Raw genomic sequence first — 17177 nt, forward strand, 5'->3', positions numbered from 1 at the left:
CTCATTTAAACAGGAAAAATCTTCCATATGCAAAATTAGCAGCTCTGGAGAAGACTTAAGGCTAGAACTGTCTCCCTCAGTTATCCACAAGCAGAGCAGCTTTGATGTGCAGGCCCATTCAGGCTGTGAGGTTTCAACACCTGCTGTCTGCACTGAGGCTGCACCACATGGTAGCCAAACATGAAAGTTCCGTTTGCGCTGCCCTGAATATTTACACCAATATTTTTAGTATTTTGCTTTTCACAACACACTTTCCTCTGTGGTCTGTATGGTCTTTGCCTCTTATGATGTCACTTCTAGCTTCCAGGACACTCTTTCAGGTTCTGTGGTTCTGTTTCTAGGTCAACCCTAGTAACAAATTGCCCCTCTTTCTCTGCCAGTGGAGAATAAGGAACTGATGGTTCATTACTACAGACAGACTTGGAAGAGTTTTTCCAAGGCATGTGGAAGGCATGTGGATACAGGAGAACCCGTGGACATTATATATCTGGACTTTCAGAAGGCAATTTTCACAATGGAGAGAGGTGAAAAGCGGTGTGCCCCAAGGATCTGTCCTGGGACCGGTGCTTTTCAACCTCTTCATAAATGACCTGGAGACAGGGTTGAGCAGTGAAGTGGCTAGGTTTGCAGACACCAAACTTTTCCAAGTGGTGAAGACCAGAAGCGATTGTGAGGAGCTCCAGAAGGATCTCTCCAAACTGGCAAAATGGGCAACAAAATGGCAGATGCGCTTCAATGTCAGTAAGTGTAAAGTCGTGCACGTTGGGGTAAAAAATCAAAACTTCACATATAGGCTAATGGGTTCTGAGCTGTCTGTGATAGATCAGAAGAGAGATCTTTGGGTGGTGGTGGACATACATAATTTTGTATGTCTCAATCATGTCCCCCCTCAGGCGTCTCTTTTCTAGGCTGAAGAGGCCCAAACATTGTAGCCTTTCCTCATAAAAAAGGTGCCCCAGCCCCGTAATCATCTTAGTCGCTCTCTTTTGCACCTTTTCCATTTCCGCTATGTCTTTTTTGAGATGCGGCGACCAGAACTGGACACAATACTCCAGGTGTGGCCTTACCATAGATTTGTACAACGGCATTATAATACTAGCCGTTTTGTTTTCAATACCCTTCCTAATGATCCCAAGCATAGAATTGGCCTTCTTCACTGCCGCCGCACATTGGGTCGACACTTTCATCGACCTGTCCACCACCACCCCAAGATCTCTCCCCTGATCTGTCACAGACAGCTCAGAACCCATCAGCCTATATCTAAAGTTTTGATTTTTTGCCCCAATGTGCATGACTTTACACTTACTGACATTGAAGCGCATCTGCCATTTTGCTGCCCATTCTGCCAGTCAGGAGAGATCCTTCTGGAGCTCCTCACAATCACTTCTGGTCTTTACCACTCGGAAAAGTTTGGTGTCATCTGCAAACTTAGCCACTTCACTGCTCAACCCTGTCTCCAGGTCATTTATGAAGAGGTTGAAAAGCACCGGTCCCAGGACAGATCCTTGGGGCACACCACTTTTCACCTCTCTCCATTGTGAAAATTGCCCATTGACACCCACTCTCTGTTTCCTGGCCTCCAACCAGTTCTCAATCCACGAGAGGACCTGTCCTCTAATTCCCTGACTGTGGAGTTTTTTCAGTAGCCTTTGGTGAGGGACCGTGTCAAACGCCTTCTGAAAGTCCAGATATATAATGTCCACGGGTTCTCCCGCATCCACATGCCTGTTGACCTTTTGTCAGTAGTCCCACTGAGTTATTGGACTGGGCTTTTTGATGGCTGTTCCCAGCTTCTTCATCATCAGGAAGCAGGGCTTGTAAATGCAAATCAGGACTAGAGCAGTTCGCATTGCTAACTCTTAGGCTCAGGGGACTGTCAGATCCAGCTATATATATATATTTTAATTTCATACTTCTATTCACCATATCCATTCCTGGAGCAAGTGAGTTTTCAGCTTCTGATGTTAGCAAGTCGCAGCTGGGGTGTTTCGTTGGCTTGATCAAGGGTGACCCGAGGCCAACCAATCCACATCAAAGCTGCCAGCACCCAGCCTCCGCCTAAGTTTATGGCATCAGTGCCTTGCTGTGTTTGTTACTGAAAGAGACAAGATATACAACAGGGCAGCTTCCGTATGGCTAGAGCAGAGGATGCTACTCAACTCTCTGTAGAATATTCAACACAATACCTTTTAATGGCAGGGAGACAGAAATGGCATCAGGGTCTCATATTGTATTGGCATAGTCGTGCTTGAGGAATTGAACTGCACAACAGGGCAGAAACCTCTGAAGCAGCCCTGGAAAGGAAAAGGGAAGTACTTCCTTGTGTAATATATAGCCATTTCCCCTTTCTTTCTCCCAGTTAAACACATGTCCACACTACAAGAATGCCATTTAAAAACCTTTATTCAAGTTATTGATGTTTTATAAGCAGCAGCAAGGAAGTAGGCCCCGCCTCTAAGGAAAGTCCCCAACACCTAGGAATTTACCTCTCAAGCACAGAAACCACCAGGCAGCTGGAGCAATGGCAAGACTATTCTAGAAGTACAAAGGAAAGGCCGCGAGTTCAACCCCTGATTTTTCCTCTTAAAGCAGAAATGTGTATTAAAATCCTGAACCCAAACTCAGAATCCAAGGTTGGCATCCAGAAATGTTTAATCCTGAGACTGCCAGTTCATGCAAACTGAAGACATCTGCAGAATGCCTACTGCACGGCCTAATTTATTCTGATTTTGTCAGTAATGGGAAGGCAAAGGAAGGTTGCAGGATGCAAATCCTCCACATATAACCCCTGAAAATAATCTTCCAACACTTCTGTGGTTTCTGAGATTATGTACTGCTCACAGTTTCAAGTGCATCTTTGCAACAAGGCTAGAGTCCAAGTAAATAAATAGTAGTCAATTTATCAACTACAGTTTGTATGATTAATTAATTGCACATGATTTAAAAATAATTCTGAAGAATCCTTTTGATCTTAAGTAATGCACACACAAATCAGTGGCCATCCCCTTAGACAAGCCATTCCCACTTGAGAGGACAGTGAAATGCCTTTCAAGATGGAGCTTGCTTTCTCCAGTTTTTATAAGAGCATTGGTATACATGCGTATTTTTGAAAAATCTGCTGCCTGATTAACCTAACTGATTAATTACATGTTTTAGGCCTACTTTTTGAGCCCTACTCAAAAAGGCCCATCAAACTGTAGACCTACATGATGGATTAAAAGCTTGCACTTTAAATCAAAAAGTTAGAAATGAAAGCTGACACTGCTGTGTGGTTGAATTGTGTCTCCACTTCTACACCGTGCTCTAGCAGAATCACAGCAAATGGAGCCATACTCGATTTTGCCCCCCCCACCGGGAATGGCTCCAAAGGGAGGGGCCGCTCGCCCACCTCCCTGCCAGGCTGAGTGCTCCACTCCCCCTCCAGCTACGCCACCGCAGCATCATGTGTGTGCGTGAGCCTTAGCCTTGATTGCCAATTAAAGAATTAAACTCGAGAAGTTAATACTCAAAAAGTAAGAAGGCAGATGCAACAACTCAGCCTGGCAGGGAGGTGGGTGACAGCTGCAACAACAGTGTAAAAATGAAGACAAAAACTCAAATCCTGCAACATATCCTTGGGCAGGAGGTTCATCACTGCAAAGCCAAATCAAACCCTCAAAAATTTGCGATGGCCAAGAGAGTATGCTAAGGTACAAATGAATTGGAAACACTGAACATTTTCATGGATTGTTTTCATAAATTCCTTTTTCTTCTCCAAGGCACTAAGCTTCATTAGAATCAAAAGCAGTGGAGAATCAAGGTGTACCAAAACTTCAATTGATGTTCGTGTTTTCAAAATCCACTTTTGATGACTAGAAAGTGATTTCTCAGTCGTTTTTCTCTTGCTAACAATTAATTGCTTCAAATTATCAGATTTTGGCTCATTACAGACCTGAATACACAAAATATTCCTGGAGCTCCCTTGGCATTTTCAGGACAATTCTCTCTGCTCACCCCCAAAATCAATCAGGAATGTGGCCACATCAAACACTGAAGTCATCCTCAGAGCTTGGCAATTCTTTGCAGTGAAGGATTCTCATAAACACCCTCCAGCCATTTGATGAGGATTTTGTTCACAGCAGCCGGTCTGCAGGGAAAATGCACAATTGGCAAGGCAAGTATTTTGCTGCACACAAAAGATCTGAATCTGATGCCCAGGAAACCCACATCTGTGCCAGAATACATCATGCAAATTCATTCCACCCTGTGCAAACTTCTACGCTCATTTTCTCATTGTGCATTGTGAACCACACTCAATACAAGAGAGCTGGTATAATCATGGGAAATGAGAGTGTAGGCCAGGGGTGTCAAACTCGTTTCATACAGAGGGCCGAAGTTAGCATTCAGGGCACCTATTGAGGTTGAAGTAATGTCATTAAGCAGAAAGTAACATTATTAAGCAGCTGATGGCCAGAAATCAGCACCTCATATACAAGTTCATTAACTGCATATGACAGAAGAGAAAATACACAAATCTTAATCATATTTCAAGATATGGGAAAGACCAATTTTCATGTGGGCCGCTGTTTCAGTGGTAACACCTCAGCACTGCTCCGCAGCTGAGAACCTGAGGGCCGGATAAAAAGCTTCCAGGGACCACATCTGGCCCCCGGGCCTTAGGTTTGACACCCCTGGTGTAGGCTATGAATCTGCAAATCCCCAGTTCAAAACTTGTCTTAGTCATGAACTCTTTGGTGGCTTGAAACAAGCCACTACCTCTCAGCCTTAGTCCACCTACCTGCAATACAGGCATAAATAATAGTAGGTTCCTTTACAGGGCTGCTGAAACCCTTTGAACATACTAAAGCACTATGTAAATATTTACTACATACTTACCATTATCACTTTGTAGAATTCTTGCTACAGAGAATCGGTTTATTAATTATTTTGTCACAACTGTTTGAATATTAAAAAGCACACACAGAAAATATTTACATGAAGCTTATACCTTTACAGGGCAGACTTTTTTAGACTTGCTTGTGCAAAAAAATGTGATTTGCACGGTCTGACCTCATTACAAGCTATCAATTTATTGATTTGAATTTAAAGGGTTTTAAAGATGTTAGAGAGCAGAGAGGTAGCGGAAAGTAAGAGTGAGGTTAGCCTGCATGTCATATTGGGCTTAGGGATTTCTCTATGATCACAGAAGCCCCCCTCCCCCCCAAATAATAATAATTAAAAAAAAATAGGTGGGCCACTGGTCCATCTTTGGCTCTTTCTTGACACCTGCTTGCTCTCTAAGATCCCCTTTTTGACTGAAGATGCAGAAATCTGAGCCTGGGAATTCTGCATGCACAGTTCTCTATATCCTCCGCTCTCCACACCAGAGCCCTTTGACAAGGTCACCTGTGGATCTAAAAAGCTGAAGGTTGATGCTTTTTTCTTTGGGGAAAAAAAGCCTGGATTTTTCAAAACAAAATACCTTTTTGTACAGAATTCTGCATTTGCAGTCAACTTCCAAATTTGACTGAGATCAAAAACATGCTGACCACAGGTGCAACCTCAGCTCTAGACAATAACTCTATCAGTAACCTGAGGTTACAAACTTGAGCAGCCAGGCAGGATCAGGACAGACATCTGCAGTGGGTCTTGATCAGGTGTTCTAAGAGATGCACTAGATGAGGATTCAGCCTGTGCATCACCCATCAGCTCTGGCTCAAGAAGGGAACCGCAAAGCATTTTAATGAAGTGCACCCAGTCCTTGGTCAGAGCCAAGCACTGAAAAACACAGGGATTGCAGGGCCAGTCGTAAAGGAGCTGAAGAGAACCTGAGAGGCCCCATCCCGCTTCCCAGTACCCCCTGCCCTTGAACAGGGGACAATTCTCAGCAGACTCACCAACACATGCTATGGTACCTTGTGCCTTGCTTACCCTGCCCACAGATTGCAATGGCTCTGCCCTTCCCTGCTCTGTGTGCCCCCATCCCTCCCTTTCACAGCCCATAATCCCAGGAAACTTGCTGCTGTGTAGTTTTTATACCTCTCTGTAAAAACTGGGCAGGGAAAGGAAGAGACAGTCATGTTTGATTCATCCTAGGAATCCAACTGCTTTCTTCCCTCCTCCCCCTGTTCCCCCTCCCCATTATTCATTCTCCTCTAGAATTTGTCACCCTTTGTGTGGAGGTGCTATCAAAAGGCCATTCCATATAGCAGCTCATTTCACTGTATGGGCGTTTTGGGTTTTTTTACAGCTGCTGTGACATTAGAATGGGATGGCAGTTTAAGAAACACAGATGAGCAGGATAGAGCAGGAAGCAGAAGGTGGTGAGGTAGGCAATTTTATGAAGCAAATGAGACACTCAGCTCTTCTCTCCCTCCCCCTCCCCTGCCCCGAAAGATTTACAGCAAAGAAAACTTTGAAAGGGAACTAAAAGATCCAGGTTTAGTGTGCATCTTCTATGGTTTCATATGCATGCATATCACCCCCCACCTGAGTCACTTGGAACCACAGGAGTTAGAAAGTATCCGGCCAAGAGCCTCACTGTGTCCAAGGCAGCTTCCTACATTCACATTCAATAAGAAATAAATGGTTCCTAGCCGTGGCCCTACTATCCTCCCCCACATGCAAACACAATAGCACAGAATCAAAGAGTCAAAGTAAAGCTGAATAATTTTGTGATGAAATAAGTGATGGGTATGAATTGTATAATGGATACTTGATGTTGCTAATATGCTTTATGTTGATAATTGTGTAATTATTTTTGATCCTTTATTAATAACGTTAAACATGTTTTAAAAGTGAGAAATTATCCGATTGTTCCAACTACTGTGCTGCTCTTCATATAGGTTTGCTAGGGGGACCCCCCATATTCCTTGCCCCCACAACAAACCAGCACATCATTTTCTTCAATGACTTCAAAAGGCAAGCAAGGAAAATTTATGTATGCTGCTCGCATTCCTTTCCAGCAATCAAAGCCACTTACCTCTCCATCTGAGTGAAGTGCCCGCAGTCTTCAATGTGCCCACGGGTCAGCTGCGGAATCTAAAAAGAAAGAAAAAGGATTAGGCTCAGGGCCAAGGTTACCCCAAGCAGTTTTCCACCCTACACAACGCAACAAGTGCACCCCAGGATTCCATGTGGATGTAGGGGCACAGCAACTGGATTACATGCTATTCTAGCGTTTTGCCCCAGCATCCACTACAACAGTGGTTCCCAAACTAGGGGTAACAACCCAAAGGACAGTCACATGCATGTTCCTTAGGGTCATAGGAAGGTCTTTACTATTATTTTGCATAGGCTGCCAGATGTTGGTGACTGGGTTTGGCTTGTTGAATATTACCTCCTTCCCATGAACCTAGGATATTCATAGACAATAAAATAGAAATATTATCAATATGTACCAACTTTGTGGGTCACCAGACCGAGAGAAAAAACACATTTAGGGTTATGGCCAAAAAGTTTTAGGGGACAGTGCTCTACAACATTGTAAGGGATCCAGAGCACCATGCAGGGACACAGTGCCACTTCAGGGGGACCCCTGAACAGTTTGCCACCGAAAAGCTATCACCTGGTTTGCACATAAGCAAGCAGTCAAAATTACTCTGTCAACATTCAAAGCTATAAAAATAGCCTGGAAAAGCCACAGGAGAAGCAAACACTTGAGAACTCAGACCAGTTTTTCCGTAATGTGCTGTGGTCATGATACAGCAGCTCAGGCCTTTTCTAAGTGAAGGTAAGTGTTCTGATCACTCTTTAAAGAATGAAATTGGAAAGCAGGGTGATTTAGTCATCTGGGGGAGGGGCTTGTGTGTCTGATGGAGGATCAGGAGCCAAAGACCTAGGATATATGAACAGTCTCGGGGTGGGGTGGAGATGTTGGACTTTGTGCAATTTGAACACTTTCAAAGCAAGAGCAATTGTGGAAACTAGCTTTAAGAGAAACAAGGAGAAAAGTCATAACTCAATGGGAGGAGCTTGTGTTTTTGGTCCCAAGTCTAAAGAATCTCAGGGAGCAGGGCTGGGAAAGGTCTTTCTGTGTGAGAGACCCTGAAGAGCTGCTGGGCAGGGTGGACTGAGTGGTTTTACAGGCAGAGATTGTTCAATAAGAAACTTCTCTGTGTGCATTGAGTTTAGGAGCTGCTGCTGGTCTGCTTTACTATCTACTCTACATTTGCATAGGCCATGAGCTCTTTTCGCACCCAAGAGTAATCTGGACTGCGCAGAAAGCAGAGGTAACTCTCTCAAACATGCCTCTCCATAACCATGGCAAGTTCTACCAAATCTTTCAGACAATTTTCCACTTCTACAGCTCAGAAAGGTTTTGGTCCCAGCCTCATCTTATGGCAGGGAGTCCTGCTTTTAAGCTAAGTACTTAGAAATTCTCAAATAGGACCCACTTAAAATTTGCCTCCCTTCTAGCTTAAAACACCTGCATCTGCTTCTAACTTCTCCATAGGTGAAAGGAGCTCCCAGAGTGTGAGAATTCCTCCAAGGTGCTCCTACTACAGGGAGGACATAGAGAGAATGGCTTGGTTCTATAGCGCAGATGCATTTCCAGGCAACTTTGGGCTCTCTCTCACACTGGGCAACAGGCTTGTTCACTCACCCATTTCTCCATGTGTTTGCTCATATTTGGATGGAGAACCGAGTCTTTCTCAGCAGTGACCATCAGGGCTGGAATTTGGATCTGTGGATTCAGAGAGGCAAGCAAAGCTGTGAATGTTTGCTGTCATGATTCTAAGGACTGTCTTATCCAGCTCAGGAATAATTTCATCAGAGAGGTGCAGGATATAGAAAGCTCATACACAGCATTTAATTCTTATGAAGGGAACCAGCTCTTGTGACAGACATTAAAGCACGGGTAATACTGACCAGGTAGTAGTTGTGAAAAGAGAGAAGGAAGGTCACAGTAAATTCCCAGAGGGGAAGCTATGGTAGCTGCAAAAATCAAACCTTGTGGCACCTTAAAGGCTAACAGTTATTGTGGAATAAGCTTTTGTGGACAAGAGCTGTCAGTCAGATGCATGAAGTATGCTCCTCAGTAAGCGAAACAGACACATGTGGGGGGGAAGAGGAACTGCATCCCAAAGACTATGACATGTAAAGGTCAAGAGCAGGTTTGCACAGAACAAGCGTGGCCGTCAAGCATGGCGTGCTAAATTTCTATGGGCTGACTAACCTGCGACAAAGATCTTCTCCACCTGCCCAGCTAGAGATTCAGGACGAGTTTGAGCTTTGCACTCAGCAGAAGACTGGACCAAAAGGGAAAGCTTCAGCACCTGAAGGGCTAAGGACAGTGAATGTTCTCCTCCCCATCTTTACCTTTCTCTCCCCTGCAGAGGCATTCCAGTCCCAATTTGTCTGCATGTTTCGGTACCAGTTCAGCGGGCCTCTGAAACATACAAGGAAACAGAAGTAGATTTATTATGGGTCACCTGCTGAACCCTTTGCACCAATTCCCAGTGCACTGGGAGGCAGTTCTCACAATACAAGCTACCGTGTAGACCTTAAGTGTTGGATCACAAGAGCACCCCTCATAAGTCTGCCCCACAGGTCAAACATGTTTGGCATTCTACTTCTAACAGTGACCAAACAGAGGTTTTGAATATCCCCAAGCAGTAGAGCAGCGATGGCCATCCTGGTCTTTGCTCCTGCAACTGGTATTCACAGTATGCAGCCTCTAAAGAATAGCACTTAGCCACTCACTGGAAGAGGAGGAGGAGATCATCTTGCATTAAAGACACAAATTCACGTCATGTTTAGGTGTGAATCTCTAAATTAGGGAATTCACTAATCATATCATGTAATTAGGAAGGGAGAGCTTTGCAGACCAAGCCTTGAGTGTATCTAATGACAGCAGACCAACCTTTTGGACACCTACCCAGCAGAAAAGCAACCAGCACTTCTGACTCTCTGTACCCCTCCTAGTTACCTGAATCCAGATTTCTGAAACTGCTGGATGTAGTATTGAAGCACAGGCTCTGGTAGCAGGGAACTCGGGAGCACATCTGTAGGAAGTTCCACAAGCAACCTTCCTATGGCACAAAGAGGAAAATTGTGATGATTTGCAAATAAGGGTATCTACATCTCCAAGAAAGAAAATGTCTAAGAAATAGGCACCTTTGCATGTGTCCTTACAAATGCCTCTCATCTCATATACTCATTTGCATGCCATAAACGAGGTGTTTTGCACAAAGTGCACTAGCTCTCTGAATAATGTTAAAATCACTCTTTGATACTTGTCTGACAAACAAGTTTATCAAACTACATCCTTAGACACTCAAAATAGCTGAAAAAGTAGCACTTGGCACTGAAGTGTCCAACATACTGGGAAGGTCTACAGCCCTGTCATTGTATGACTTTAATGAATGCTGTATATTTGGGCAGGAAAATGAGGCATTACACTGGCTGTCAGTCTCTAAAGTCAGAGCAGGTGTTCTGCCACTGAACAACAGCCCTTCTCTTTTTGACAAACCTGATACTCAGTGTCGGCTGCTTCCCTCCCACCCTGACTTACCTGGAGAGGCTAGGGCTTCATAAGGGAAGCCTGTAAAGAGGGTGAGGAGGGCAAGGTGTGGAGCAGTTCCTGCTACCCCACTGGTGAACACCACCCTCAAGAGATAGGGAGGAGGAGAAGGGTGCTGTAACTCCCTCCCTCTGGTCACCCAGCTGAGGCTCCTGAGGCACTCCCCTCCACCCTTCCTTAGGCCTCCTCTCCCTTGCTGGGAAGGCCTGGGAGGCAGGGAACAAAGCTCCACAGAGGACAACCACCCCGCCCCCACACAGAAACCTTGAGACTATCTTCTTGGTTGAAGAACAGAAGCACAAAAATGTGTTTGTGTGTGGGGGGAGAATCCTCTGTAAAAGACAGGGAGGGCAATCACAGTACAATATATGCCTGAACCCCTTTTTGCTGGGCAAGAGTGGCTGGGATTTCTGCAAACTGAGGAATTCTGCTGTGGGATGATTGGCAGAGCAGGAGGAGGGATTGGTGCTGTTTGCACCTTGAAGAAAGCCTGGACTGGGGTGAACATGTGGTTTCAAGTTCCATGTAAGCTGAAACCCATGGATGTGATACAGATGCATTTTCTCATGGAGTAAGTGCATGTTTGGTTTGGCCTGAGTTTAAAAGAGATACAATTGTGTCTGTTCTGGCCCTCAATAGGAGTAGGAAAAACTCCATGTCATCACAACACCACCCTCAAATGATTCCCAAAGAAAACAAAAGCATCCTGCTGCAAGCATGGGGAATTCGTGAAAGGCAGCAAGGCTTAGGGTTAGACATGTATAAAAAGAACACACAAGTTTTGCCCATCTCATCAAGTACATTTGGCATCTCTCAAAATTCCTCTCATGCTTATTTCTGGAGATGGCACCACCCAGTTTGCTTTGGATCTCCTTGAGGAGGAATTTCATGGCAACTATTCACCCTCCTCCATGGACAGTGCAATTCCTTACCTCGCTTCTGCACATTGGGCATATCAAGTGAGAGTCCCTCCATCTTGTCCTGTAGAAAAAGAATTCTTGCAAGTGACCTTGCAGTGCTAGCAACCAGTCAGCACCGGGAGGTCAAGTGCTGCTTAGCAGTAGGAACAGCAAAGAGACAGCCATCATATGTGCAGTGCACAGGGAAGCAAGTACCCAGCTGCAAAAGGAAAATGTGAGTTTTCTCCAGGCAAGACATGCTCTGGCAAGCTTGGAAGCTGGTCCATTGTAAGTGGAACCTCCTAAGGAAGTATGAAATGCCAGAAAGGGTCCATGAAAGGGTCGATGAAAGTGTTGACCCAATGTGTGGCGGCAGTAGAGAAGGCCAATTCTATGCTTGGGATCATTAGAAAAGGTATTGAGAACAAAAATGGCTAATATAATGCCGTTGTACAAATCTATGGTAAGGCCACACCTGGAGTATTGTGTCCAGTTCTGGTTGCCACATCTCAAAAAGGACATAGTGGAAATGGAAAAGGTGCAAAAGAGAGCGACTAAGATGATTACTGGGCCGGGGCACCTTCCTTATGAGGAAAGGCTACGGCGTTTGGGCCTCTTCAGCCTAGAAAAAAAATGCCTGAGGGGGGACATGATTGAGACATACAAAATTATGCAGGGGATGGACAGAGTGGATAGAGAGATGCTCTTTACACTCTCACATAACACCAGAACCAGGGGACATCCACTCAAATTGAGTGTTGGGAGGGTTAGGACAGACAGAAGAAAATATTTCTTTACTCAGTGTGTGGTCAGTCTGTGGAACTCCTTGCTGTAGGATGTGGTGACGGCATCTGGCCTGGATGCCTTTAAAAGAGGATTGGACAAGTTTCTGGAAGAAAAAGCCATTATGGGTTACAAGCCGTGATGTGTATGTGCAACCTCCTGATTTTAGAAATGGGCTATGTCAGAATGCCAATGCAAGGGAGGGCACCAGGATGCAGGTCTCTTGTTATCTGGTGTGCTCCCTGGGGCATTTGGTGGGCCACTGTGAGATACAGGAAGCTGGACTAGATAGGCCAATGGCCTGATCCAGTGGGGCTGTTCTTATGTTCATTTAGCTTTCTGATGTGTTTTCCAGTTATTATCAAGTTAGAAGTGAGTCAGGTTAGCCATACGTTTTACCAAAGAAAGCCAACTTCTGCCACCTGCTTGAATTATGCGAATTAAACCAATTGGAATAATTTATTTAACTGCAGCGTTGGGGAGAGGGAAGAGAGTGTCACATGGAGAGGGCAGGTTGACTGAAGGGAGTGTCATCTAGTGTGCATTGCAGACAGGAAAAGAAGCCCAATTCACAAACCCATGTTCTCTTTCTCTCTCTAGTAATGGAGTTTCACACAGAAAAAAGTTTGCCTGAAAAATGTTGCAGCAGTTTTTTGATCCTGAACCTGTACAGGAGCTTTTAGGGGGTTGAAGTGTTCAAAAATGCAGAAGAAGAGGCAGAGATGTAGGGCATTCACCATACCCAACTACTCCCATGGTGGAGATGCAATTCCCACTAGCCCTACAGGGCTTCTCTTCCAGCTGTGGAGATTTAATCCGGCATTGTCCTCACCCATTTTGACACATTTACTCACAGCCTTAAGGGCTAGACTTTCTTTTTTAGAGTAAGTGGAGGTTCTCAGGTAGCTAAACTCTGCAATCCATTTTTACTTCTGTTGCGTCTCTGAGCTTCGAACAAAGAACTATACAGCCCCAAATGTTGCAAGGGGAATCCTTCACTCCAAGCTATGCTACCTGCTCATGAAACAGCAGTCTTCTCAAATCTTATGGGAATCCAGTGTGCTGAACACTGTGTGGGCCACATCCCCAAATCCTCCAATAAATAACACCTTTACACAAGCCATCTCCTAAAACATCTGGGGTGGAAAATGTCATCTGGAGGCCTGCCCCCCGCAAGCAATTGTGATCATGCCCCTTCCATCTCTCGCCTGCAACAGCCACACGTGTAGACAGCTTACCTCCTTCCTGGTTGAGCGGATAACCATCTTTAAGGTCTGGTTCAGGTTCTTTTCCAGTTCAGCCTCTGCAACTCCCTGGGGTGGGGGTGGGGAATCAAAACAGAAACAGCTGATCAGGAAGTTGCTGCTCTTCATTGGGCTGGGATGGAGGCTGAAAGGTGTTCCACATCTATAGTTGCATGATCCCTCTGTACATGTATGGCCTATTGCCACAGGGGACCTGGGCCAACTGCTGCTTAAGTGCCCCCCCCCCCATATTCCTCAGTCTGGACAGCCAAATTCCCATTATCTATATAGCACCCACCATTTTGCACAGCATTTTGCGGATCTGAGAATTTTGCAGAAAGAATTTTGTCCCATCTGAGACTCATGTGAATATCCATTCACTCTTGACTTCCCTTGTTCGTCAAGGCTCCAATATCAGTCTGTAGCCCATCTTTGCTTGTTGCAAGCCACCTTAATTGGGAGCCAAGCTTCAAATGTGTATTCAAAGCTTAGTCAAATGGATTACATCAATCAATAAATTAAAACTTTAATTAAAGTAAAGCTGCCCCTGAAGACGGTTCGGAAACTGCAATTAGTGCAGAATGCGGTGGCCCGTGTGGTCACTGGAGCTAGGCGGTTTGACTCTGTCAGCCCGCTTCTCCGGGGGCTACATTGGCTGCCCATTCGTTTCCGGGCCCAATTCAAGGTGCTGGTTTTGACCTTTAAAGCCCTATACTGCTCTGGGCCAGGTTATCTTAGAGATCGCCTACTCCCATACAATCCGGCTCGTCCTCTCAGGTCATCAGAGAAGGCCTTTTTACAAGTGCCGCCGCCTAAGGAGGTACGTGGGGCGGCGGCAAGAAATAGGGCCTTCTCAGTAGTGGCACCAACGTTGTGGAACTCCCTTCCCCTTGACTTGAGAATGGCTCCCTCTCTTGAGTCCTTTCGGCGAGGCCTGAAGACCTTGTTGTTTAACCAAGCCTTCTGACGTTATGGCCTTTTAAACATCTTTTATATATCTTTTAGTTGCTTTTTTACAGGCCCGATTCCTCTAAGAACTGCTGTTTTATGCTCTTTTATTCTGACTCTTCTGACTACTGTTTTTATGGGTTCTGCTAATGTGTTTTTTAATATGTTTTTATCTGTGAAATTATGTTTTAATTTGTTTTATATGTTGTTAGCCGCCCTGGGTCCCTTTTTGGGAGAAGGGCGGGATAAAAATAAAGTTTTATTATTATTTTATTAAACTTGGCTGTGTTTTGTTCCTACAGGCCCTGATTCTGCACCATCATCTCCCTCCCCTCCCTCCCCTAAGGGCAGGCTGGGCAACTGTTTGAACAGTAAGAGACTCAGTGGCCCTGTCTCTCCTAGGTTTGGCTTTGTACAGCTGCCACCAGAGATATAAAAGGGCATTTTTGTCTCCCTGCAATTAAAGTGCTCTGTTGATTCTGTTTTGTTTAAGCGACTAAGGAGAAAAGGAAACAAAAGATGAAAAATGTGCATTTCCGGAGATACAAATGTCTCCATAAAGCAACCCAGAAGTCACACACTCTCAGCTCTGACAGCCTCATTAGTCACAAGGAACAGTGCTTTCCAGTGATGTCCTCATATTAGACACTTTCCATTTTTGGTGCTGGAGAGATCCACAAGTTTGTCCCAACTTTTCATTGCAGTTTTGAAAAACAGTGTGAATTTTGCCAAAGATGAAAAGAAAATACACACGACACAAAAGACGTTTTTTCTTTGTCCTCCCAGGAGGCCTTTTTTGTTTCTTGAATCAACAGTGTGCCTTTGAAAATTTCAACAGGTTAAGGCCTCAATCTGTGAGAGGAGAGATTTTCTGCACATGCTCTGTACTGAGAACATTGCTATACTACACTCCAGTGAAAAATTACCTGCTGGTGGTCACACATGGAAAGGCAATCTCAGTCATGGTGTTTTGACTTTGAAACTCCCTCCCTCAAGAGGCCTCTCTAGCCTCTTCCCTTCTGGCATTTCATGGAATAGTAAAGGCTCTTTATACAGGGCCTCTCTTGGAGTTAACTTTTGTATAGTACCCCCATACATTAGATTGTATTTGACTATTAATGCAACTGATGCTTTTTCTTAAGTTGCTGATTTGAGACAGTTTATTTGTTTTACTGAGAAAATAATTGGGGGATTATGCCAAAAAGTGTCATATAAATTTTAACACAGTTATTCTGCAATATTAAAAAAAAAATCACTGCAACAAATGCTCTTCCAAACACACTGCCTGTTTTGTGATTTAATTCTGAATACAGCCAAGAGTGGGAGTTGCTACTTGCAGTAAATCCTGCCACTAAAATCTGACATGGTGCCTCTCTGCCATATGTCAGTGTCTGACCCAAAGTTGCAGGGTTTTAGCTTCCTTCTCAGGGTCTTCAGCAGAAAGAGCATAACCTCAAGGTGAAAGGCCAAGGGCATCAAGGGGGACCGACTGTTTACAGAGTGGCTTGAGAGTTGTGGAACACACAGTGGTCCCTCCTTATCCACTGTCTCTGCATCCATGGATTCCACTGTCTGCAAATCCCAGGGCAATCTTTGGCATTCCCAGAAGACATTTCTGAGTCACACTGTGGCCAAGGATGCCAAGGGCCCACAAAACTTCCTTATACAGCCAGACCTTTGATCCACCGAGATCAGGATTTTCTAGGCAACAGCTCCTCAGGTTTTCAGATGGAGGTCTTTCTCAACCTGACATTGAGATTCTGCCACAGATTGACCCTGGACTCTTCTGCATGCACTGTGGTAAAGCACATCTTTGCATGCAGAAGATCTCAGGTCCAATCTCAAGAAAGGGCTGAAAAGAAATCCTACCTGAAACCTGCAGCTAGTACACTTTGACAAGACTGACCAAGGTGGCCCAAGGATCTAGCATAAGGCAGCTTCCTATGGTCCAGTGAAGTTACTCATAGTGTCATGTGCTAAACACTTTCACAAAGGTTCCAATATACCATATCCGATGCATTCCCCTTATCCATCAATCTCATTACCAACATGGAGTGCCTTACGATAAATAAATAACCAAGATGAAATTAAGCATAATTCAATATGACTTGCTTTTAACAACTGGTTAACAATATATTTTTAAGTATACCCCATCTGTGACATTGGAGATAACCAATAAATAAAAATCAGATTGCACCAACAGCAGATTTTATACCTCCTCATCACTCTTAGATTGACAGAGCCAGTCGGCTGTAATTTCCGATTGCCTGAATGCAGCTGGATCATCAGGCCTGCCATTTGCTATCCATTCTCTGCCCGAGGTGAATAATGGGGCCCTGACTTGCAAAACTAAATTGGATTACTGCTGTACTCTAGTGCAGCTGTGATTCAGCGCTTGGCCTCAGCATTATTTCTTTCTAACCCAGCAAACTGAATTGCTGAGGTGGAATTCTTGGCGATACATAGGTTGGATGAACCCTGGAGAGTAACTGAAAATTCTTCTTGGCCAAAGGCAGAGCCACCAATTTATCTTAGCTGTGAGGCAGCCTTTGGATGCATTTACCATGCCAAAATTCAATCTGCTCCCACCCCTGCCTGTGACACGGTAATAGGTACCTAAAGAGGTAGACTCAAAGATGGTCATGCAATATGATGCAGTTCTCAGGCAGCCTACAATCCCTCAATCATGTGGCACTGGCATCCCTAAGAGTAAGGTTGGCTAACTTTTGAATCTTTGGGGCAAGTCACTGCTCTCCAGGCATATGCTGAGAGTTTGTCCACAGGATTGCTATGAATGGG

General features: G+C 44.7%; 1 protein-coding gene across 1 annotated transcript in view; it reads right to left on the reverse strand.

Moving 5' to 3' along the window:
- Positions 1-3167: 3167 nt before the first annotated feature.
- The window catches only part of EPHX2 (epoxide hydrolase 2), a 63839-nt gene continuing 49829 nt past the window's right edge, over positions 3168-17177 (reverse strand). Inside the window, exons 13-19 of the mRNA XM_066611983.1 lie at positions 13425-13499; positions 11437-11485; positions 9911-10013; positions 9301-9370; positions 8585-8665; positions 6962-7020; positions 3168-4126 (exon numbers count right to left, since the gene is read on the reverse strand). Of these exons, the coding sequence (XP_066468080.1) occupies positions 4042-4126; positions 6962-7020; positions 8585-8665; positions 9301-9370; positions 9911-10013; positions 11437-11485; positions 13425-13499 (522 nt within the window). The 3' untranslated portion in view covers positions 3168-4041. The remainder of the gene's footprint in view (positions 4127-6961; positions 7021-8584; positions 8666-9300; positions 9371-9910; positions 10014-11436; positions 11486-13424; positions 13500-17177) is intronic.

This window comes from Tiliqua scincoides, chromosome 1 (assembly GCF_035046505.1).
Source record: "Tiliqua scincoides isolate rTilSci1 chromosome 1, rTilSci1.hap2, whole genome shotgun sequence".
NCBI lineage: Eukaryota > Metazoa > Chordata > Lepidosauria > Squamata > Scincidae > Tiliqua > Tiliqua scincoides.